This window comes from Papio anubis, chromosome 6, assembly GCF_008728515.1.
Source record: "Papio anubis isolate 15944 chromosome 6, Panubis1.0, whole genome shotgun sequence".
Taxonomy (NCBI): domain Eukaryota; kingdom Metazoa; phylum Chordata; class Mammalia; order Primates; family Cercopithecidae; genus Papio; species Papio anubis.
Window position 1 is genome coordinate 50,214,539 of NC_044981.1, and position 27,192 is coordinate 50,241,730.

The following is a 27,192-nucleotide window of genomic DNA, read 5'->3' on the forward strand; positions in this document are numbered from 1 at the left end:
TTAAAGTATAATAATAATAAATAAATTAAAAAAAAAAAAAAAAGAGTCTACTGTATGGGTGGAGGATTAACAGATGTTTAATATACAGTATTAAGCCCTGAAAAAGAAACATAAATTAAACCTAATCATTCATAAGGGTCTAATAATTAATCATATGAGTCTAATAAATGAAATATTATAATAAATTCATATCTACATACCTAAGGTTGGAGAGAGAAAGAGTCATAGAGAAGATAAAAGACTACTATCAATTGATGCAACTTTAATGAAGGAATTTAGAGTCTTAGCTCTGTTCCTGATTTGCTATGACTTCCTAGAAAACTCCCAGTTATAGAATATTTAAGCAACATTAGCTTTGAAAGGCAAGGAAACTAAGTTCCAAATAGATTAAATAAAAAAATGTAAGACTAGATAAATAACTGGAGCCACTGATTGAATTGGGACAAAGGAAGACTACCAATGAAGTCCAGCATTTTTTCCACTAAATACTCTCACTTTGTCTATCTTATTTTTAGTTCTTCGGGTGCTAAATAGTATTAGAAAAAGAGTATTCCCACATTTCATAATCTGTGAAATTATAAGAAGTCTATGATCCATACAATGGAATACTGTATAGCCATGTTTAAAGTATCTTGCTGAAGAGCACTGAATTACAAGAAATTTTGTTCATGATGTATTGATTTCAAAAAGCAGGACATAAAATAATATGCTTCATTTTTTAATAAAAATAATACATGCACAGAAGAGAGGAAAGATGCATGTTAAAATGTTAGCCTACCTATGGATGGTGGGATTATTAGTGATTTTCACTGAAATTTCAATTTTCTAACTTATCAGGTAGTATATTGTAGTTAGGGAAAAAAAAAAGTCAATCTGCTGTATAATTTAAATTAATCCTTTACTTCATAGTTAGCATTACTCAGTAGTCCCCAACCTTTTTGGCACCAGGGACCAGTTTTGTGAAGACAATTTTTCCACGGGGGAGATGGATTCGGGATGAAACTGTTCTACCTCAGATCATCAGGCATTAGATTCTCATAAGGAGCATGCAACCTAGATCCCTCACATACACAGTTCACAATAGAGTTTGCATTTTTATAAGAATCTGATGATCCCTGATCAGACAGGAGGTGGAGCTCAGGCAGTAATGCTCCCTTACCCACCATTCACCTCCTGCTGTGTGTCCTGGTTCCTGAAAGGCTGTGGACCTGTACTGGTCTGTGACCCTGGGAGCTGGGAACCTCTGACCTAGATAACCTTTTTATCATTATTTATATTGTTGAATAAAGCTCTTCAAATGATAGGTCACTATAATATTCTGAAAAGTTTCATGTGAAAGTGAGACTAAAACTCATCCACATGAGATTTTTTTAGGGCAGTATTCTGTGTAATACTATGGGAGTACATATATATAATTACACATTTGTAAAAATCCATAAAACTATTTAACATTGAGTGAACCCTAATGCAAATTTAAAACTCATAAAGCTTCATTTTCTAACTTCCTTATATAAGCCATCTGCTCTAACCAGATTAATCAGTTCACTCTCCCCTACTTCGCTCTTCGGGTCTCTCATTCTTGAAAATGGACACAAGTCGCTATGGTCACTATGCCTTCAAGAAGTCTTCAATGGGAGTCTCTTTCCACTGAATGCCCGAAGCCTCCCCACTTTGTGTATCACCATCAATTTGACATAACAAATGCTATTTATTGCCTTGTGAGTGACTGATTTTGTACTCTTATCATCTGTGACCGTTCAACTTTTATATTGTTCATTGATATTTAATAAAAATAAGACTATATAAGGCCAAGTACAGTGACTCTTGCCTTATAATTCCAGTACTTTGGGAGGCCGAGGCAGGAAGATCACTTGAGCCTAGGAGTTTGAGACCAGCCTGGGCAACATAGTGATCCCATCTCTACGAAAGTGAAAAGATAATAAAAAACTTAGCCTGGCACGATGGCACACACCTGTGGTCCCAGCTACTTGGGAGGCTGAGGTGGGAGGATGGCTTAAGCCCCAGAGTTTGAAGTTGGAGTGAGCTATGATTATGCCACTGCATTCCAGCAGCCTGGGCAACAGAGTGAGACCCTGTCTCAAAAGGAAGGAAGGAAGGAAGGAAGGAAGGAAGGAAGGACAGAAAACAAAAAAGAAAAAAATCACTATCTAAATCCCATAGTACCTAACAATGTTCTAGGAATTATTAAAATTATTACTTCAAACTTTATATTAAAAGCATGAATGAACTTAATCTGACCTTTTCTGTTCTGACTTCCTAAACCTTGTGAGTTCATTAAAATGTATCTTTCCTCTATACTCCTGATGTCTTTGGGGTTCTCTATATCATGAGAACCACACACACAGGTGAAAGGAGCATTGCCCCTTCCACTTCTACGTCCATAGAGCAACAGTGGTAACTTCAGAGGAAACTGGGGTCTCAGTATCAATAGCCTAGTTGGTTCTGCTAGTCAAATGTCAGTTTTCCTTAAATTCCAACATCCACTATTCCTAGTTCCAGTCTTCAAACATTATGGTTACCCTCCAATCATATGAAGAAATCTTAGCTTAATGACTGGCTCAAAATCCCAGCTGTATTCTATGCTTCTGATTAATATGACTCCTAGAGTTACAGGGAAGAGGTGAGAGTTGCTTGTTGTTATGAGCAAAACATACCTCAAATAAAAAATAAACAAAAAATTAAAAGACTTTTTTGCAACGTAATTGTACCTGAATGGAAACCATATGAGAAGAGAGAGGAAAATATGAATAATCACTGTGAAAGTCTTTTTAAAGATAACTCTAAGAAAATATAAACAAAATATCAGCACAGTTTCTTTATTTTGGCATAAATTTTGACCTACTTCAGAGAAAAATAATATTTACTAGTCAAAAATATAACACTTATTATTTACAGAGAATAAAAAAGCTCCAAAATTTGATTTCAAAGTTTTTACAAAAATGAATAAGACATTCACTTGTAAACACCTACAACTTAAATGAATTTGTTAACACTTGTGAGATCTTAATGATAATAACTGCATTTGACCATTAAGTTGTTATTATTATAACAACTTAGTTCAAGTATTAGAATATAGAGTTGGTGGTCTGATCCATTCATTGGCAGGAGTTCAGAATCACATATGTAACATCTAAAAGATGATGGCTTTTTTCATATGTTAGAGGTCCAATAAACTACTGGGTTCTATTCCCAAACTGACTACTATTTTGATGCTGGTGACTACTATTTTGGCTCGGAGGGTACAGATCACAAAACATGTCCCCTCTCACCTGCACCCCCAGGAACAGAGATGGCCACAGACTTCTGAACTCTACTAACATTTAGTCTTTTTTATTTTGTAACTTCAGTTTAAAATTTTTCTATCAGTGCCATTAAAATGTAATGAGGATTCTCAGACTGTATTAGTCTATGCTTGATAGTAAAGAAATTAAATTCTATAATGATGCTGGTAAAGATGGTGAGTGACAACAATAATAGCTATAGTTGATACCAATTATTTGTCTACCTGACTTCCTCTCTGCTTCATTCCGGAAAATCCCTCACACCTCATCTGAGAACCGCTCTGCTCATCCACTGTACTGAAAGCTGTGAGAGCTGCAGGATAAAGTCCCGTCCCACAAACCCTTCACGAAAGGTTTGGCATAGGATCCAACCTGCATTCATTCACCAAAATCCTTCCCCCGGACTTCTGAATGAAACTGAGGAGAATTAGTAGTAATCTCCTCACTGGTGGTAAAGCTAGGACAAGTCAAACAGATCTGAGTTCACTTGCACCATACAGAATGAAGAAAACTATTCTCCAGTAGAAAAAAAAAAAAAAATGAGGTTGAAATAAAGAAGTAAAAAAGTAGAGGAGGAGAGGAAGGGCTTGATATTGTCTCCAAAATGGCTTAAGAAGGGTTACTTTTACTTGTACTTTGCACTTAAAGAGTCCCAACTGCCACAATAGCTACCCTGTCTTAAGGCTTACACTGTGCCAGAAACTGGGCTTAATACTTTATATGCATTAACTCCCTCAATCCTTATAACTATTCTATTAGTTATGTATTGTTACTCACATAATTAAAGAAAATAAAACTGAGGCTCAGAGAGAGTAATTTACTCAAAGTTACACATTTAGCTAACTACATAACTAGAATTAGTCTGCCTGCCCTCAAAGTGCAAACTCCTTTTCATTGCAGAATATATTTCCAACCTACCTTCCAAACATACACCTTTCACCAGCATCAAAATAGTAGTCAATTTGGGAATAGGACCCAGTAGTTTATTGGACCTCTAACATATGAAAAAAAAACATCATCTTTTAGAGGTTACATATGTGATCCTGAACTCCTGCCAATGAATAGATAAAGCCACCAACTCTATATTCTAATACTTGGACTAAGTTGTTATAATAATAAAGTGTGAGAAAAGAGCAAAATAAATTATAGTAGTATTTGAAAATAAATTCAAGATTCTCTCATTTGTTAGATAAGATGCTATTGAACCAAGAAGCTCAATGAGTTCTGATTACCAGAAAATACACATCAAGTCAATGTAGCAGGCATTTATTGGAGCCCTTCTCTATGTTCTGCTGTGCACTAGACACTAATATACCAAATCAACAATAACAAAAATATATCCCTCTCCTACATAAGCCACTTAGAGGAACAGGACACACAAATGTTAAACATCTTAGCGTGATGTTTTTCTTAAAATTACAAATCATAAAATCTCATCTTACATTCAGATGATGGGAAAATTTGTAGAGTCGGGGAGACCTAAAGCCCCGTGTCAGATGTAATGGAATCTTTTTTTTTTTTTTTTTGAGACAGAGTCTCCATTTCTGCCGCCTAGGCTAGGAGGCAGTGGCCGGATCTCAGCTCACTGCAAGCCCGCTTCCTGGGCTTACGCTTGCATTCTCTCTGCCTCAGCCTCCTGAGTAGCTGGGACTACAGGCCGCCACCTCACCGGCTGGGCTTTTGTATTTTAGTAGAGACGGGTTTCACCGTGTTAGCCAGATGGTCTCTGATCTCCTGACCTCGTGATCCGCCCGTCCGGCCTCCCAAAGTGCTGGGATTACAGGCTTGAGCCACTGCGCCCGACGGAATCTCTTTTAAAGATAAGTAGGAAGCTATAGACTCAAGGAGGAGACGCAAGAGTACTGCATCTGATACTCTTATTTCACTTATTAGGTCCTTAAGGAGCCAGTACAAAAGTTGTTGTAGAGAGCCATGTGTGAAGTGCTGAAATGAGAATGTAGCAGAAGGGAAAGAAAAAAGAAGTATTCCAAGCAAAATATATACAAGGAATACGTCACTAATTTAACATAGGAGATAAAGGAATAGGATATAACCACCATGATATCACCCTAGCGTCACGAGTCCTGAGAGTGATGAGGTAAATAAAATGACGTGGGATTTCTTCTCTTCAGTCTCAGCTTCTTCCTTGTAAATAACAGACTATATTAATAAATCACTTCAGACACCTCACATCCGTCAAAATTACCAAAACAATGAAAGATAACAAAGGTTAGTGGGGATGGAGAGAGGAGAGAACTCTTGTATACTGTTAGTAGAAATGTAAATTAGTACAACCATTATAGACAACAGTTTGGAGGGTCCTCAATAATTAAAACTAGAATATGATCCAGCAATCCATCTTCTAGATATATATTCCAAGGATACAAAATCAGTATGTCTGAGATATTTGCATTCCCATGTTCACAGCAACATTCACAGTATCCAAAATACAGAGTCAGTCTAGGTGCCCATCGACAAATGAATGGATAAAGAAAATGCGGTGTACACGTACACTCTGGAATACTATTCAACCTTTAAAAAGAAGAAAATCTGGTCATTGGCATCAACATAGATGAACCTGGAAGACACTATGTTAACTGAAATGATCCAGGACCAAGAAGAGAAATACCACATAATCTCACTTGCATGCAGAGTCTGAAAGAGTGGAACTCTTTGAAGCAGAGAGTAGAATGCAGGTTACCAGAGGCTGCTGGTTTGGGTTGGTGGTGGGGGGAAGCAAAGGTTGAAGAGATGTTGATAAAAGAACATAATATCTCAATTAGATAGAAGGAATAAGTTCAAGAGTTCTATTGTGCAACATAGTGACTACTGTTACTAATATATTGTATTCTTTTAAAGTGCTGAATGTGGATGTGTAGTATCATTACCACACAAAAAAAAACTATGAGATAATACATGTTAATTACGTAGATTTTGCCATTCCACAATGTAATACATGTATCAAAACATCATGTTGTACACCATAAATACATAAAATTTTTACTCGTCAATTAAAAAATAGAACAAAATAAGTCAATCACTTGAGAAACAAAGGATAACAGGACAAAGAGATTGGATGTCTTACACATTTTCTTGAAAATTTAATGAGATAAGAAATAAGAAAAAATAAGAATTTAGGAGAACTTTCCTCATAATGCAGCTCTTCTCCCTGTTTTCCCCTTCTCAGTAAATGGCACAGATCCTTACCCAATTGCTTAGGGTCAAAAATTTTAGAGTGATCTTTGACTCTTCTCTTTCTCTTTTCCTCAATATTCAGTCCATCAGTAAGTCATGTCACTTTCACCTTTAACATATATTTAGCCACATCTTTACTCCTCCCTCACTGCCATCCTAATCTAAGCCATCATCATGTGTTACCTGAAAAATTGCAATAACAATGTCTTAGCAGTTAGTGTCTCTATTTCCACTCTTATCTCTTCCCCATCACCACCACCAACAGTCAATCCTCCACACATCATAAATCAGATTAAAGTATAAGTCAGGCTCTGTCCTTGCCTTGTTTAAAATCTTCCAATGGCCAGGATAAAACCTAACCTTTATCATAAGATTGGTTGACAAAGTAACCATTTAATTTCAAAGGTCACATGGCTACCCTTCAAAGACTCACAGTAAAAGATATACATAACACTTGTAATGGGTAAAAGCAATTTTTTGTGTCTAAATCTAACTTGTCTTGATTTATTTACAATCCAAATAAAACCTCAAGAGTTTTGTTCATCAGTCTTCACAAGTCAACTCAAGCAAGCAACAACAGAGAGTAATTTCGAGATAAATTGATAAAACACAGAACAAAAGAAAATAATTTTTCTTCAAAATATCTTGCTAAGCTTACTTTGGTTGATTGTGTAAGATATAAGTTTATAAAGTTAACATGAAACTTTTTCTCCAAATCACATTACCATTATTCATGTATATATATGTGTGTGTGTATATATATATTTATCTAATATATATAATATATATATTCAGGTATCTAATATATATATTATATATTCAGGTATCTGATATATATATTATATAATTCAGGTATCTAATATATATAACATATATATTCAGGTATCTAATATATATAACATATATTCAGGTATCTAATTCTGTTGGTGAAAATTCATGAAAGAGTCCAACTGAAATATGCTTATATCACAATATATTAGAAAGACTTATTGAATTGACTTTTAAGATTGTAGAGCCATGTTTAAAATGATGGCTCCAATAAGGTCTGTAGTTCAGTTAATACCGCACCAATATCAACTTGCCAGATTTGCTAATGTTTTATAGTTATGTAATATGTTATCATCAAGGAACATCAAGTGAATAGCATATGTAAACTCTACTATTTTTGCAACTTATTTTGAGTCTGAAGTTATTTTTAACATTTTTTAAAAGGTTTTAAAAAGAAAGAATTCCATAAATGAATATACTACGTTAATTGCATATCATTTGTATAAACTCATTAAATTACTCCTCCTCAGGACTGGTATTAAGAAATTTTGTTTTTAATAGTTGTAATATGTAGAATACATGCAATGGAATCAGATAAATCAGGGTAAAAAATCCAGCCTCAGGAATTTCTAGCTTTATGAACTTGGAACATTTACTTAACTTCTCCAGCCTCAGTCTTCATATCCATAAAATGCAGATAATAATACCTAACTTACAGCATTGAAAGATTTAAATGAGATAATGTATGTAAAATGCTTAGTAGAGGCCTGACATATAACAAGCTTATATGATAAGAACCAAACAAATGGTAGCTAGTTAATGACTATGGATAGTTTTAATTAATAAAATTGAGTTCCTTTCAAAATAGCCTGTAGCTCAGACTCTGAATGAGGTTTTTAGCACATTCTTATAAGAAAAATCCATTCATATAGTTCCTGCCAAATTCCAGCTTGCTAACCTTTTAATTATAATTAAAGTTTCTTATTGATCCTTGTTAGAAATGCTTACTTCACAAATCCTTTTCAGCATCAGAAAAGCACTTTAAATTCAACATGACCTAATCTGAATTCATAATCTTTTCTCTAAACTTAGTCCTCTTCAAGTGAATGACACCACTATCCAGCTACACAAACCAGAAACCAAGATTGCACTTCATATTCAACGTGTCTTACAGATTTTATCTCCTGCCTCTAAATCTGCCCACTTCTCCATTACTCCTGCAGTGTACAAGTTACACTGTCTCTTGTTGGGTGTCTCTGGATCTACTTTCGACCTCTCCTGCTGTCTACATTCTGCCTACAATATTTTAGATGTACAAGTATGATAATAAGTGCTACCTCCTATCCATACTACCCCCTTAAAAACCTACAACAGCTTCAGGACACTCTTAGGATGAAAACTAAAATTCTTGATATTGACAATGTATGTGGCCCTGAGACTTAACTCCTTGGAACCCTGTCATTGTCAACCCCTACTCTCCACATCAACCATCATGGTATTCTTTCAGACCCTCATGTTCTCCATTCTCCCTCCCACCACAGAATCACCTCTCCACCCTCTGCTCCTCAATCACCTGTGCTTACTCCTTAATATCTAAAAAGTTAAAATGCCCCTAATCTCAATCTCATGCTCCAAATCTCTCTTCTACCCATGTTTTCTTCAATAATGACATCACCCACTTCCAACATGGCTGCTTCCAAACCCTAAATTATGCATCTAATTTTCTTCTTGACACCTACTCTTGATGTCTCCAACTTTGCATGCCCCTGCTGCCTTCCATCCTGACAAACCTATTCCCCTCTCAGTCTTCCCATCTCAGTGCATGCTTCCACCACTCACCAGTGTGCTCCATCAAAACACCTGCAGCACTCTTTCCTTGCCTCCACATGCAGTCATCAGCAGGACCAGCTGTTCTCTCCATCTCCACTGCCTCTTCCAGAGTCCCAGCTACATGATTTCTGGCCTCAGCTGGCCTCATAACTGATAGCCCAGCTCTACTCTTATCTCCATAATCCATCATCTACACAGCCAGAGAAGTTTTTTAAACAAAAATCAGATTCCACCATCCTCTTGCATAAAACCCTTCAGTGATTTCCCCTTTGACCTCTCATACCTGAACAGGCCCTGTATGACTTGGCACTTGCCATATCAGACAATGCTGCCCTCTGCTCACTCTGCCCCAACTATAGTGACCTTCTGCCTGTTTCCCCCCTACCCTCACCCTAGGCCAGCTGGTTCCCTCCCGTCCTTCAGGTCTCAGCTCAAATTTCTCTTCCCCAAAGAGACTTTCCCTGCCCATTCAATCTAAAATGGTACCCTTCACATTTTATGCCCCAACTATTTTTGATCATACCACCATACTGACTTCCTTACCAGCATATTTTATAATTTCAACTATGTCATTTATATTTCTGTATTTGTTTGGGTATTGTCATTCTCTCCACTAAGATCTGAGCTCCCAGAAGGCAGCAATCTCTTCTAATTTGCAATCTCTTCTATATGTCTAGTGCTTACAGTCTGACCTGGCACATAGTAAATATTCCTCAGATATTTGCTTAATAATTGAATGCTGTTTGCTCTGGCTAGAACACCGTTTCCACATATGTCCCACTTTGCTTAATTAATGCCCATTCTTCTTTCAGATTCCACCTCTGAAATTATGCTTCAGGGAAGCCTTCTCCAACTTCCCATAAATGCCTCAAGTTGACATATTCGTGTTTTCAGAATCCTATATAACCCATCCCTTCACAGAATTTATCATATATGTAATTTTACATTTACTATTTGATTAACGTCTGAGTTTTTACTTAACATTATATCTCCAGATCATAGCTCAATGTTTGACAAACATAAGCATCTGTAAAATTCATGTCAAATAATTTTAAATAACTGTGAACATAATACCTACTCTACAAAGAAATTCTGTACATAGAGAAAAGCACATCAAAGCATACCTATCAAGATATAAGATAGCTACCTATCATTTCACCAACAGGGATCCCTGCTGTGCTGTATGTTCTTCCAGAAATTTCCATATTATGTATATGCATACATATTTTTATTTCTTTATCTACAAAACTAGGCTAGTATGTAATATTAATCCCCATATGAACGTGAATCTCTGCTCTCTTTTGTCAACTTGGAGTTCACTATTTTTCATCTTTGCCAAATTAAACTTTAAAATGGTATTCCATTGCTGTTTTAATTAATATTTACTTCAATTTTAGTAAAGAAGACCATTTTTTCTATATGTTTATTAGCCAGATGTATGTTTTCTTTTATGGCTCACATATTCAAACCCTTTCACAAATATGTTTCTGGTGTATTCATATTTTTATTTTTATTCTTGACATATAAAAGTTCTTCACATGTAAAAAAGTTAGTCCTTCATCTGTACTATTGTATGTTGCAAACATTTTCTGATTGATCATTTGTCATTACATTTTGTAATTGACATGCAGAAATATTGACCTTGTTATATTGTCAAATCTATTATTTATTTGCTACGGCTATTGTTTCGCTTGTTATGATCAGAGAAGTCTTCGCTAGTTTAAATTACAGGTTTACATAAACTTTCTTCAAATAATTTTATGGTTTTAGTTTTTTACTTTTTTTTTTTTTTTTTTTTTTTTTTGAGACAGAGTCTCACTCTGTCACCCAGGCTGGAGTGCAGTGGCCCGATCTCAGCTCACTGCAAGCTCCGCCTCCTGGATTCACACCATTCTCCTGCCTCAGCCTCCCAAGTAGCTGGGACTACAGGCGCCCGCCACCTCGCCCAGCTAGTTTTTTGTATTTTTTTAGTAGAGACGGGGTTTCACCGGGTTAGCCAGGATGGTCTCGATCTCCTGACCTCGTGATCCGCCCGTCTCAGCCTCCCAAAGTGCTGGGATTACAGGCTTGAGCCACCGCGCCCGGCTACATTTTGTTTTATAATCCACCTATAATTTAGAGTAAAACATAAAGTGAGAATCTAATTTTATATTTTTCCAAAGCATTTAGTGATTATTCCAGCCTGTCTTCAACTAAATTCAAATGCTAATTTATTCAAATTCTAAAAATAATTCATGACTGTGTTTATTTCTTGGTATTCTTTTTAGTTTTGGTGCCAACAACAGATTACTCGTATTAGAGGCATATATTTAAAAAAAGTAACGGCTAATGTTTGGCTATTTTCAAATATATATTGTTCCAAAGAATTTAATGAGTCAGATTCTGATGAATATATTAGACCTGTGATTCAAGTTGTATTAGATTTGACATCTTTAAAATAATGAGCTGTCAAATTTTTGTTCTGCATCACCATTTATTCTAAACTCCTTTTATGCTTTTGAACAGAGTTTTATAGTTTTGTTTTTATAGGTTCTGTAATTTTTCTTAAATTTACTTCTAGATATTTGTGGTTGAAATTTTAAATAAGATTGTACGTTATAATTTAAAAGTTTATTGCTTGTATATTAAAAAGCTGTTGATGTGCATTTATTGAAGGCAATTGATAGTTTTTCAGATAATTCTCTAGTTTTACAGGATGAAATGTGGTTTATAAACCACATAAAAAATAGTTTGGATTATTTTCAATAATTGGATCTAATGTATTTTTCTTGCCTGGATACATTAGCTAAAACTTTAATAATAATATTTAATGATTGTTGTAATAAACAATAAAATTTAATGTCAGTTTTTCTCATAAAATACAAAACTGAGAGGAATCCTTTAGTGTTTATTTTGTATTATTATTTAAACCAGTGCTTCTCCACTAATGGTTATACCATCCAAATAAATAGCATTAATTTAAAAGAAGTATCCTTGTAGTCTTCATTTACTGTTTATTCCAAGAATGTTTGCTGAATTTCATTAAACGTATTTCCATTTTGTGCCAAATTGGTCATGTTCTTAATCTTCACATCTGGTATTAAGGTAAATTATATGAATGGATTATTTCATTTCAAATTATCTTTGTTCACTTGAATGAAACACATTCAAACATAGCTTGCTTTGTTGCTTTTTTACTCATGACTTTTACATTCTATTTGGATGTTGTCTCAGTTTTCTTTTTTTTTTTTTTTTAGCTATTTTTAGTAGCTATAAACAAGTATAAAGATTATTTTATGCCTGTTCCCTTAAATTAATTGGGAATAGATTATATAGCATAGGAATTATTTGATATTCAACTGATTGGAAGAATATGGTATAAATTTATGTGAGCCAAATATACTTTTGGAGATAAATCTTTGATAAATTTATATCTTTCACTGTTTCTGGTTCTTTATGTTTTATTCTTCTCTAGCCAATAATGATAACTCTAAATTATCATTAAAAATTCCTTTTTATAAAGTATTTTTCTCAAAAATGTTAAAGTTGCACTATATACACATATTTTTTACATTATAACTGTAACCTATTCTATACATATATTTGAACTGTCATTTCTCATTTTATATATTGGGGTTTTCTTGGTATGATTAAAGTTACTAGAGATTAAACCACTACCTCTTTTTAAAAATTTAATCTTACGAATTTTCTACTTTCTATTTCACCAATTTCCACCTTTTTCTTGCATCGATTGAGTTCATTAGACTTGTGGGTTATTTTGTTTCTAATTTCTCATATTGACAGTTATTCTTCTTTGTTTAGAAGAATTCTCATTGTTTAGAATAATTGTCAATATGAAAACTGTCAATAAGAAAAGTTTGTTTGCTTATTCAATCACAAAAGCATTGAATGTGATGGCATGTTTTACAGTATCTTGTATGCTATACTCTCATTATTGTTATTTCCCAGCTATTCTGTTGGTAAAGTTTTGATGTTTTCTTGGGTATAAAAGTTATTTAGAAAATAATTTATTATACCTTTTTTTCTTGTAAGAAATTAAGATTGTTGGTTTATATTTTATTTTAATCTCTATGTTTATTATATTGTGATCACACACTATCATTAAAATTTATTAAGGTTGTAATTATGGATATATATTTTTTTAGGTAAAGGAGTAGTTTGATATATAAATTAAATTTCTTTTATTATATTACTCATGTTCTTCATATTTTCTTTACCTTTTTTAACCTAATTAAAAGATTTGGAACTGAAAGAGGTAAATAAATATCTTGGATTGTGATTTTTGTTTCTGTCAATTTCACCTTATATTTCCTAGAGATTAGCTTTATATTTCTATATTGTATTTATCTGCTGTAAAACTTTTCTGACTGTTAGGGTCTCGCTATGATTGAAGTCTTTACTAATGTAAAGCATAATTATTTAACCAATTGAAACATTTATTTTGATTTTTACATGTTTTGTTAATAATTTTGAGGCTCCTTTACTTTATTTTAGATGTCAATGATTTATTCTTATTCAATATTTAACTTTAAATTTCTCCTAATTGGTTTTAAGTTTTCCTCTGGTAAAAAAAAGTTATAATTACATTTTGACTTTTAACCCAATTTTTCTACATAGCATTATTTTTCACAAATATTTTGTTTTGTAGCTGGTAAATGTATTCTTACTTTCTTATTTCTGTTTTTTTAAATATATCTTTTTGTTGCTTTTATTCTTTTACCATTTCATTTTCTTCTTTTTTTTTAAATTTACTATCTATTTTATGGTTTCTTTCATTTTTTCCCCTCTGGTGATTTGGAAAGTATATATAATATTCAAAATTCTAATAAAACAAATTAACTCATATTTACCTCCTATGGTTATAGTTCCAGATTTTTATCTGATAATTTTGAATGGTGAAGATTCGTTTATATGTCATATTTGCTAAACTATTATACACAGTTAATCAATCAAACACTAATCTAGGTGTTACTGTGAAGGTATTTTGTCAATGTGGTTAACACAGTCAGTTGAGTTTAAGGAGATTAGGCCACCCAATAATGTGGGTGGGCCTCATCAATGAGTTGGAAGGCCTTAAAAGCAAAACTGAGATTTCCTTTGGGAAGAAGAAATTCTGCCTTAAGACTGCAAATCAGTTCTTCCGTACTTTGCAACGTGCTGGCCTGCTTACAAATTTCAAACTCTCCAACTCCCATAATTGTGTAAATCTATTCCTTGAAATATATCTCTTTATATATAAATGCATGTATATTAATATCTATTATATCTATTGTATAATTTATATACATATAACAGGTAGGATACACACATACACACACACACAAGCACATAACCTACTGATTATGTATTTTTTGTATAAACAGAACCCTAACTAATACATTAACTTTTCAAATGTTATGTTATTTCTTTTACAAGAACAATTATTAGAATTTGTTTTAGGTTGGACGTGGTGGCTCATTCCTGCAATCCCAGGCCTTTGGGAGGCCAAGATGGGTGGATCACCTGAGGTCAGGAGTTCAAGATCAGCCTGACTGACATGGTAAAACATCTCTACTAAAAATACAAAAATTAGCCTGGCATGGTGGTGTGTGCCTGTAATCCCAGCTACTTGGGAGGCTGAGGCAGGAAAATCGCTTGAACCCAGGAGGCAGAGATTGCAATGAGCCAAGATTGCACCATTGCACTCCATCCTGGGCAATAGAGTGACACTGCGTCTCAAAAAAAAAAAAAAAAAAAAAAGGAATTTGTTTTAATAACCATAGTTACACTATAATATTTAAATTATTTCAGTGCTTCTTAGTTATTTATATTATTCTCAAATTTTATTTCTGTTCCCGAATTTTCAATTTAGTTTAATCTCTTTATTTGAACACTGAATTTTCTTCCATTTTTCACATGTGCGTCTTAGCAGTGTGTCCAATTCTTTGGTCGCAATATCTTTTTTTCCTTAAACATTTATAGATGTGGCATCATGATCTTCCCACATGTGATGGTATAGAGGTGAATGCTAAGGCTAGAAAGCTTGATGTTCCTTTCCTTTATTTTTTGTTCACTCTATTTTTCTTATACTATGAAGATGATGTAATGAAGCAATCACTGTCCTTTATATTAATCTTTTCTAATAAAATGTAACTATTCTCATGTTTTCTATGTGTATTTCAGTTATAGTTTTCGTTATTCTTTCTGTTGTAGTTATTCTGAGTTCTTATTAAAAAGGACATATTACCCATAGATAGCTTTTAGTTTTCTGATCTCTATTTCTAGTACTTTATCTTTTGTCATTTTCATTTCCTAGTCTGATCTTCTGTGTTCGAATAGGTCTCCATCAGTTTGTTCTTCATTTTACCCCTGCAGTTTGAGGCAGCAATGATTCTATCCTTTACTGCCTTCAATGCATTATTAAATTTCACAATATACTTCATATGTTTCTTCTCCCTCCTGTTTTATTTCTGTCTATATCTTAATGAGCTATCTTTTCAGCTTAGACATAGTATTCTCACCTCATACTTCACCTCTTATCTCATGGAATTCATGTATTTTAAGATTTTATGGACAGCAATAATTATGTATTATCTAAAATTTTCTCCGGGAATAAACTATGTTCCTCTACTACCTTTTGCATGTTTTGTTGTCCTTCTATTAGGCTATAGAGATATTTTTTAAATTCCCTATAATCGCTTCTTTTTCTACTTACTCATCCTTTAATTATAATGCTTAACCTAAAATTCAATTTCATATTGTAACAAAATCTCAAGCAGAAGCAACCTAAACAACCACCAAGCAAAAGCCCTAAGTTACTCTCATTCCTTACCTCTCATTTCCTGAGGCAATATCAGCTCCAAGATGTGTCCAGGAGTTCTTAGAATAAGCACTGTAAAGCTGAACTTTCCCATAAACCCCTGAAAATAAAAGGAGTAACAGTTGGATAGAAAAATCCTTCAGAGGAATTAAAGTCAGGTAAGTAAAAGTCATTCTATAGGCTGTTGTGCAAAACATGGGATATAGAATCTCTATATGAAGGTTCCATATTGTCAAAAGCATTATCTAAATGCTCTATTTTACAATACTAAGATATATCTCACATGGCTATGAAACTTATTCTCTCAAATGCTATAGAAAAAAGAATGCTACACCACATCATAATAATCTAAAAGGTGGGAAGCAGACCACTCTAATGACTAAAGTTGAAGAGGTACTCCTTTCCACTCTTGATGTGACTCCAAACCATTTGCAGTTCTTTTGGAAGTTAACCAGTTTTGGTATTTTTTGTTATATACTAGGTTCTCCAGAAGCATGGTTAATTTTATTTCCTTAGGATAGAGTTTTGGAGCTATTAGCTTTATGTTTAGTGGCTGGACTTAATATTTTGTCTCATATCAAGGGAGAGATTTCTAAGTCCTTTGTTTCAAAATGCAATTTATTTCAGACTCATAAATTAAAGTCTTACCAGGAACGTGCTTGATATAGCCCAGTTTTATTTTTTCATGTCTTTCCTCTTACATATTTTATTGCCATTTTCAACCATAATTCCTCATATTCTAGTGGTTGAAAAATGTTTTGACCATGAAACTCACCAGTAAAAGAAAAAACATGTGATCGTGTACTCTAAGCACATGTATATTTATTTTATTTACATAATTCAGATATTTATATTTAGATAAAAAATATACACATATATGAATATACTAATATATATTTGAATAGAAGTTCTAATATTTTATTCCTGCTTCCAAATGTATTGTCTACATATCCCTGGATTGGTGCACACTATTTTATTGCAAGTCACCAATTTAAAATTTTTACAGTTTTCATCAGAAATCATAGAAATAAAAGAAGCAGGAAATCACTAAGGTACAAATAATATGCCTTGGGTTTTCATCTGATATGGACCGAAAAAAAATCCCAGTTAATTAGAATTTAACCAACTGTTTATATCAACATCCGTATCTTTTCCCCCACATATCAACTATGAAAATGTCAGAAGATAATAAAACGAAATCAGGATAAATGGATATAAAAAGAACCCCATTTTCAGGATGTGTCCTGAAACCAATCTTTCATAATAGTATTTATGTATTTCATAAGACATCATCACCCAAAACAAAAATCCATCTTTTTTCACTACAGGCTAAGTAAGCTAGGCTTAGAAGGATTCTGAAGTAATTTAAAGAGATTTCCAACCAAAACGTTTACAACAAAAAGCAGTTCATGTCCTTAAATTTGAATTATCCAGAAAATTCAATTGACCAGAAAAGTAGATTTCTTGGTCATTTCCAATCATCAAAGTTTACTGTAAAATGACACAATTTCTTAGTTGTTTCAAGAAGATTATAAATGATTTAATACGATTAAAATTTTTCATCTACTTATGATACTACAAAAATTTGAGCATGCAGTGAAAGAAATACTTCATTCTTTATTTCAATTTAGTATCAAAGAAAATTTCAAAGACACTAGTTTGACCATACGGCCCGGATCAGGGATCAGAGCAGACATCTGTGGATAGTCCTAACAGAAAGTTTGTTCCAGTATTATCACACTACAGAAAAGAGTGGATACCACAGGCAAAAGGAGATCAAATGTTCTTATAATAATCCATCTAGTCTGTCAACTTGGAAAAATTAGAACATTCTTGAACCTCTTATTGTTAGAAAGAAAAAATAAATAGCATGCATGGAAAAAAACCCTTTGGAAACTATAAAGTGCTATCAAAGTATTATATGACAATGATTGTATATTATGGAACTAAGTTAACAAACTTCATACTATCTTAACATTTTTGTCTCCACTCTATTGAGTTACTGAGACCCAGAGAGGGAGCCACTGACTGCTAATGAATATTAAATTTATATCTCATAGTGTTCAGAAACCTCAGAAATGATGATCCTTGCTCTTTTTCCACAAGGTAAAATGGTTTACTTGAAAACCTCCAACACAGCAATGCATCTAAAGGAGAATCCAAGGAAATTAACAACCAATTTTCTTTAAGAATGCTCGTATTTTTTTCTTTTAATTTTTTTCTCATTTATATAATAGTTGAAATAAGTTCACTATACTTTATTATTCTTTTAGATATTAAACTGTCACATAGCTTAAATATAATAACATATTTATTACTCTTTTAGATATTGTATTGTCACACAGCTTAAGTACGTTATTATATTATAATAACCACACAGCTTTATAGTGTCAGCATTTGGATTAAGATTATTATATTATAATAACATATTTAAGCTATGTGACAATAAAATATCTAAAAGAGTAATAAAGTATAGTGAACTTATTTCAACTATTATATAAGTGAGGGAAAAGTAACTAAAAAAAATGAACATTCTTGAAGAAAATTGCTTCATGCCAAGAGTTATCCCTCTTTACTTATAAAATTAGTAATGCCCATATAGAGAAAGTGGGAAAATACTTAGAATCTGGTGAACATTCTCTTATTCCTCAAAACTGAGTTAGTTGGGGATACATACATATGGTTATACAAGCACAGTCCCAGTTTCTGTACTTTTACATAGATCAATTTAAAATAGGATTTGATATTGTGGCAATAACAAATAAAGAAATTGTCAACAGTGAATGTTTCTTATTAATGTATAGATCAGTTGTATAAATGTATCAATAATAGAGTAGTATTTATAGTTGATAATACTGACTCAGTCAAAATTTTAGTGTCTGACTAATCTGAATCTTAATTCCAAATGCTGACACTATAAAGCTGTGTGGCTTTCTGCATGTCGTTCATCATCTCTGAGTTCTTAGTTTTGACATCTCTAAAATGGACACTGCTCACAAGAGAGCTGGTAAGTAAAATAATAAATATAAATTACCTAAAAGAGTGTTTCGAATTTAGCATATGTTCTATGAATAGTATTTCTCTATAAGATACAAACACACAATACACACACAGGCATTTTATTTTTAATGAAAACTATATTATACTCTTACCAATTGTTCCTGGGTCAATATGAATTCCATTCAAACGATCACAAAAGACTCCCTCTGAGGCTCTAAGGAAAATCAGAAGCTTTTGTTCCTTTTCTAAGGGATTTTCTAAAGTACCTGTTTACAAAGAAAAGTATATCATTCAAATTAATTTGAAATTAAAAGAAAGAAAGGGAGAAATTGAGGTATAATTTCTTTTTTTTTTTCAATCAGTGATAGTTCACTCATTTATTGTTTTGAGTTTTTACAATAGCACATATACATAATATATACACCTATATATACTTTTGGAGACACACATTGATATGCAATATTTAAAATATTAATACTATATTAAGTTCTACTAAATAGCTTAGCTATGCATATTTAACAAAGAGATACTCCATTTCACTAGGCAGTCCTTCTGGGGAAGCCTGTTCATATATTTTTTCTCTAAAGAATTGCAAGCCTGATAGCTCTATAACATGTGCAAGATGCTCCATATTATTTAAAATACTATCACAGGGAAGTATAACCTGGTAAAAATCCTCTGTGTCCTGCTGAAGTCATTAATTAGCTTATTTTTTTTTTATTTTTTATTTTTATTTTTTATTATTATTATACTTTAAGTTCTAGGGTACATGTGCATAACGTGCAGGTTTGTTACATATGTATACTTGTGCCATGTTGCTGTGCTGCACCCATCAACTCGTCAGCACCCAACTACTCATCATTTACATCAGGTATAACTCCCAATGCAATCCCTCCCCCCTCTCCCCTCCCCATAATAGGCCCCGGTGTGTGATGTCCCCCTTCCCAAGTCCAAGTGATCTCATTGTTCAGTTCCCACCTCTGAGTGAGAACATGCGGTGTTTGGTTTTCTGTTCTTGTGATAGTTTGCTAAGAATGATGGTTTCCAGCTGCATCCATGTCCCTATAAAGGACACAAACTCATCCTTTTTTATGGCTGCATAGTATTCCATGGTGTATATGTGCCACATTTTCTTAATCCAGTCTGTCACTGATGGACATTTGGGTTGATTCCAAGTCTTTGCTATTGTGAATAGTGCCGCAATGAACATACGTGTGCATGTGTCTTTATAGCAGCATGATTTATAATCCTTTGGGTATATACCCAGTAATGGGATGGCTGGGTCATATGGTACATCTATAATTTCAAGAATGCAATGTAGATACTGTAAAATAGACTATATGGAGGAGTCAGTGATTATGTAAATGAAATAAGAATAGGAAAAACAAAAGATTCACTAAACGTCTCTGAAGGAGACTCATGTATTATTCACCAGATATTCACTCTTCTTTCTTTATTAAGGCAGCGTAAACTTTCCTGATCAACTAATATTTATCCTGGTTATATGACTTGCTTTGGCCAGTGAAATTTGTGTGAAAGTGATAGGAATATCAGTTCTCAGTTGATGCTTCAAGGGACTTGGCAAGTTGTTTTGTTTTGTTTTATTTTGTTTTTTACCAGATTTCTTTCCATGTTGTTCTCTACCATGAATGGAAAATTCCTTAAATAGCCTCTGGTATCTGAATGAAGAGACATAAAGAGCAAAACTGAATAGAACACACAAGATGGAGCCAAGTCCAACCAAGTCTAACATAAATATTTCTTGATGCAAACCACTGAGATTTGGGGATTATTTGTTACACACCATTATTATGGCAAACCTGCCTGATACACTGTCTATGGCTAGATAAACTTCAAATTTCTTTATATGCATCTTAACATTTACTCCTCACAACAAACCTGAGAAGTCAGTATAATTATTATCCCAGTTTTAAAAATTTGCACATAAAGAGCTTTAAGGTTAAGGGACTTGTCTAAATTGATCCAACTATTAAGTAATAGAATCTATTTTAACAAAGATCTGTTTATGCTAAGTGTTTATTTAACAAATAAGAGGTTATTTTCTAAAACTAAATTCTTTTAGCAGCATAAAGACTCATAAGACATAAGGCTGTGATACTCAGACAGCAGTTGGAATTGTTTCTGACCTTATTTTATTGATGTTAACAGTGGAGTTTGGTATGAAAATTCATACTTCTACGGTAAGATAATTGTTCAGGGAATTTGTCAAAATAGCGTTAGTGACTATGGACCTAAGGAAGGTTAGTCTCTTTGGAAAACATGTCTTGGAGTACAAAAATATTAAAGTTATTAAAGTCAGGTTTTTAAGAAATAACTGGTCCAGGCACGGTGGCTCATGCCTGTAATCCCAGCATTTTGGGAGGCCGAGGCGGGCGGATCGCGAAGTCAGGAGATCGAGACCATTCTGACTAACACGGTGAAACCCCGTCTCTACTAAAAATACAAAAAATTAGCCGGGCGAGGTGGCGGGCGCCTGTAGTCCCAGCTACTCGCGAGGCTGAGGCAGGAGAATGGCGTGAACCCGGAAGGCGGAGCTTGCAGTGAGCTGAGATCACGCCACTGCACTCCAGCCTGGGCGACAGAGCGAGACTCTGTCTCAAAAAAGAAAAAAAAAAAAAAGAAAAAGAAATAACTGTTGGGAAGGTAATCCCCAAATTACATACCAAATCAGACAGATTCATAAAAACCACCGGCTATCAAATGCGTCTTCCCAGTTTATAAATTCCCGAAAAGATAACCAAAAATGATATTGTTAAATACAATGTGAAATAACTAGCAAATTTACAATTGCCTGGTTTTCATCTTAGTTGCTGGTCTTTCGAGCAACATAAAATCATCCCCTCTAGCTGACACTTCCTATATACCTGGTTAGCCAAAAGGCACAGGTAAGTCTGAAGCTTGCTACATACCTATCTTTATAGTTCAGCCTTCACTGCCATTATTCCAGTACTCTGCTGAAAGCAAGATTCAGAGAGGTAAGTAAATCTGCCTAGAGGCATATAGTAGGTCAGTGGGTGAGCAAGCCTATGTATTTCCAATAATATGCAAAGATGTGTTGCTCCTCTGTGTAGGTAATGAAACTCCTCAGCTGAGAGCCTGATGCATCATCTTAGTGAAAATAAAGATGTGCTAGAGCAGAAAGAAGGGAAGCAGGGGAGGATGAAAATGTTCAGTAAATGTGTATAGCGTAGCTGTTATCTTGCGTTACAAGTCTGTCCAGTAAGCTGTTTTCCAACTGTGATTTCATTTATTTCACGGAGGGTAGTTTAGAGTCTTTGGGGGAAAAAAAATGGCCTAGCACTAAAGAGATACCAGAGAGAAAAAAAGTAGGACAGTTTTTGCCCTAGAGAAACATATGCAGAGTCCTACAAAAAGAGTTCAGCGTTCCTCTAAAATTAGAGATTAAATCAATTATGCAACCCAACACTGCAGCACATGTGGAGCTTTCGCAGAAAGTCTGGACAAAATTAGTTAGCCTGCTGTGATCTTTTGGTATCTGCAATGGCCAGAATTTGGCTTCCTTTTTGTAACTGAGGGAAAAAGAAAGATGGAGAATAGGGACTAAGTAGAAAGAAGGCAAAGGTGACCTAAGAGAAGGAAAAATGCTTCTTGAATGTGTAAAAGCTGATAAACGGAAAGGTTTAAAGGCTGAGATCCTCATTTTCTTCACAAATCTAGCAATCAAAGAAAGGTGAGGTGCTCTCTCCAGCATGGGCTTTGCCCCTAAATGAGGGTAGCCACTTCTGAGACAGAAGATGCTAAGGATATGCAGCTCATCCTTGGTTTACCTTTGTAAAGCTTCTCTAAACTATAGCAAGAGGCATATTAAATCTGGGCAAATTTATGTATTCATAATGGGCAGGAATATAATTGTCATTGTGCTGCAAAGACATTCCGGATGTTTCCACATGCACGATTTAATTCTCACAATTTTATGACGAATACAGTTGAGGTTCTGATGAGGAAACTGAGGCAAAGAGAGGTTAAGTAGCTTGTCAGGAATCACATAACTCTTAAATGGCGAAGTTGGGCCTTAGACTTAATAAGTACCATCCTAGGACATGTGGATATGGAGGAACAGAAAAGAAGTAAAGGGAAGCAGACATTACTTTGTATAATGGTGGGCAGTGAAGGGGAAACAATGTGTTCCAGATGCTAAAATCACGTGAGATGGAAGAAAATGAGTTCTGGCATATGAAAGAGAATCATTATAATTATTTGGGGAATATGGTACAAATGGGTTCCAGGAACTTCAAAAGGTAAGAATAAGAAAAAAGGACATTTCCTTATTTTATTAACTAAAGCTCTTTGATGGAATCAAGTATAATCCTAGTTTGCACTTAAGCCCACTCTATCAACATGACTTACCAGACCTTGTACCAAGCCAACCCATAAGAAATTATTTACCCTTCCCTCAACTCACTCTCCTCTGTGCTCATGAGATTTCCCAGCATTTACATGTTTTACCTTCATCTTAACTAACTTTGATTCACCCCGTACAACTTGGTTCTACCATAATTTATTCCTGAAAGCCTTCTATGATCTTGAATTAGATGCCCCCTTTTGTGTGTAAAATGTTCTGTACCCCTTGCTAAAGTAATTCTACCTCAAGCAACTTGTCCTAAAGAACTTGTAAGGGACAAGGGCAAAGAATAATGCCCAAAGTTCTCCACATCAGTGTTACTTATTTATAATTGGCAACATTTAAAAACACCTTGAAATAGCAAACAATTAGAAATATTTTTGTCCATTTTAAACTCCTTCCTTTCTTCCCAGACTTTTTGACATACTTAATAGCTGAAATGTACAAGTCCCCAAGCAACCGTATACTCCCTTGCTTCTGCCGCTCTCTGCCTTCATTCCTGTTTTTGTCACGGCCAACTCTTACATACTCTCAAACCCAGTTCAGATGCCATCTCTTCTGGAAAGGGCCTTGTCAACTAAGTCTGGGCTAAGTGACCTTCTAAGGGCTATCACAGAATGCCATGTTTTACCACAGTACTTCTAAAACTATATTGTAAGGGCCATTTACCTGATTGCCTCCTTCTCTCAGTGAGCGCAAGAAGGAACTATGTACTCCCAGCAGAGTTTATCTGAAGACATTTTATTCCAGAAATGTTTAACTTGGTAATTTTTACCAACCCTCCTGGAGAAAACAATTGGAATAAAGAGAAATACCCCATAGTAATAAAAGACTAACTTCACCAGTAAATTACAACTTTTAAGCATTTATGTACCTACCATTATAGCTTAAAAATATATACTGCAAAAATCAACAGGACTACAAGGACAAATGGATATACCTATAAAACTTGTTGTAAAGCCAACACAACTGTTGTTAAAAAAAAAAAATACAGTAATGATACAGCAGTTTTGAATAATGCAATTTGCATATTTGACATAACAGGCATAGATGGAAAACTAGACCCACAAAGAATGTACATCCTTTTAAAGCATGCACAAACATTTTTAAAAATTGATCATATGATAAAGCAGTTTAGCAAATTTTTAAAAATTGGAATTATACAGCATTTGTTTTCTGACCATAGTTCCACCAAAATTTATAATTCGTAACAAAAAATTTCAAAAGTAAGCTATATTAATTTTTCCAATTATCAAAGAATACCATTAAGAAAGTAAAAAAGCAGCTGGATGTGGTGGCTCATGCCTTTAATCCCAACACTTTGGGAGGCCGAGGCAGGCGGATCACAAGGTCAAGAGATCTAGACCATCCTGGCCAACATGGTGAAACCTTGTCTCTACTAAAAATACAAAAATTAGCTGGGCATGGTGCCACACACCTGTAGTCCCAGCTAATCAAGAGGCTGAGGCAGGAGAATAGCTTGAATCCCTGTCGTGGAGGTTGCAGTGAGCCAAGATCGCGCCACACTGCACTCCAGTCTGGTGACAGAGCGAGACTCCATCTCAAAGGAATTAAAAAAAAGAAAAAAGAAAGTAAAAAAGCAAGCCACAGAGTGGGAAAAGATATTTGTACTACATATAACCGACAAAAGATACATTCCAAAATATATAAATAACTTCGGTAAATAAATATAAAACAGGTACATTCATCATTAAAAAAGAGTAAGAGAACAGCTATTTTACAAAACAAGATACTCTCAAATAAATAATAAATACATTCTACTATGCTCAATCATATCATAAAAAAGAAATAAAAATTAAAACAAGAATGAGATCTCACTACATATCCAGTAGACTGGATTTATAATGTTTAACTAAGCATATATTTTTCATTTTATAAAATTTGTTGTATATGTGTGTCATTTTCCACAATTAATAAAAATATATTAAATGACTATGTTCCAAGAATACTCTTCAATGAGTTTTGTTGATCAAAAGAGGGGAAACTGGCCAAAATTTTAGTCACATCTTCTGAATATACTATTTTCCAGGTGCTATTCACTGACTCCAAAGCAAAAATTGTATTTTTATATAATTTGTATTTTTTATCTGAGTTAATCTTAAAACTCTATAAATACCTTGACTGCACATGAAAGATAAATAAATTACCCCAAAAATAAATTTTGTACATTTTTCCCTTGTCCTCAGAAGTGGGTTAAATGGTGATGACTTTGGAAGTTGAACTTCTACCCAAAGCATAACTATTTTTCTCATGCCCTGCAATAGCGATTTTCTCCAGACCAGAGCCTCTAGAACCTTCTTACTATCATATAAACCCAAGCCGGTAAATAGCACTGAACCAAGTAAATTGCAGCACACATTTTTTTCTGAAGTAGCTTTTAATTCGCAGTGTATATTTGACCCGCTTATTCCTAAAACATTCCTCCCCAATAGAACTGATTCCATCTGAAAATAAATGTAGGGTAGAATGGGGCTTGCAGTCCAGTAAGATAAAAATTGGTTATAAAAATCAGTAGGCATTATCAAATGACAATGTCCAACCCCTCATACAGTGATTTTATTCAAGCTGACAAATTTTCATTTTTAATGAGGCCTCTCAACTTATCAATAATGGAATATTAAAATAAATGTGAAAATATGTGATTCATTCACTACTTGCAAAATGTACAAAAATTCTTAAAACTTCTTCCATAAGGTTGAGCAAATTACCTCATTTCTTTAAGCCTCAGTTTCCTCAATGATAAAATAGGCACAATAATAGCATCCATTTTTTGTGAGGGTTAAATGATTTAGTCCATGCTAATAGTACAGGGCACAGTGTCTGTATATGATACATGTTTTTAAAAAATATTGGCTTTTAGCAGTATTAATAATAGTTGTAAAAAAGATAGTAATAGTAACCATGGAGGTATCACAGTTATTCAAAATTAACCTTTAAATTTGAAAACTTAAAAAAATAAGGCAAGTTCTTCCTAGCAAGTAATATCTAATTCCTAAAGTACTAGCTAGACACTAGACATTTCAAAGCAAAAATATTAAGTGACTACTTATTTCAATGTCCAGCCCAAGGAACTTCAGAAAACACAAAGTTTACCTTAAACTGAAACATTCCTGTAAGTTTTCTAACTAAAAAAACAAATCATTCATTCATTAATTTATTCACTAGTTTTCTTAAAATTATTCTGTTTGTATGCAAAATTAAATATTTTATAATAAATTTATTATTTGATTAATTATTTTAATAACTAAATAAATTCCTAAGAAATATTATATTACTGTTATATGGATTCATGAGTCAAAAGTACAGTTTAAGAAAGACTGATTTAAAAATTATTAAAATAGGAAAGATGATTACTGCAAATGCCTTTAGTAAAGACTGATGTCCCAATACGACAGAAGAATCTTTATTTGTATTAGTGTTTGGCTTAAAAAATATATTAAAAATACACACACACACACACACACACACAGATTTAAGGATAATGTGATGTTATGAGAGAACTAATATCCATCAGAAAATAAACAGATCTTTCTATTCCTAATATCATTTTGAAATAAGTATTATTTAACTGTTGGCTGCCAGCCTTATTAGGGACTCTCCAGGCACAGAAATGAGTTTTAGCGTTTCCTGTACCTCTAAGGGGCAAAGCTTTTACACTTTTGCTCCTACGGCTAAATAAGTAACAGCTTTAAAAGTCACATCCCTTTTGTGTCACCTTTTTATTTTATCAAGCAACTGTTAGTTTGATTAGGGAACTGTCCATCTAAATAAACTGAACAAACCATCTATTTTGCAGATATCTATGTACACTTATATTTTACACATTGCATGCGTGGGTATTTGTGTCTTTTTCTAATCATAGTTAAATTTGAAGGAGGACATACTTTTTAACT

At 33.8% G+C, this 27,192-nt stretch overlaps 1 protein-coding gene across 1 annotated transcript in view; it reads right to left on the reverse strand.

Annotated features, from left to right (window-relative positions):
- The window catches only part of PKHD1 (PKHD1 ciliary IPT domain containing fibrocystin/polyductin), a 629,203-nt gene that overhangs the window by 302,080 nt on the left and 299,931 nt on the right, over positions 1–27,192 (reverse strand). Inside the window, 2 exon segments of the mRNA XM_021937365.2 lie at positions 15,907–15,994; positions 19,047–19,160. Of these exon segments, the coding sequence (XP_021793057.2) occupies positions 15,907–15,994; positions 19,047–19,160 (202 nt within the window).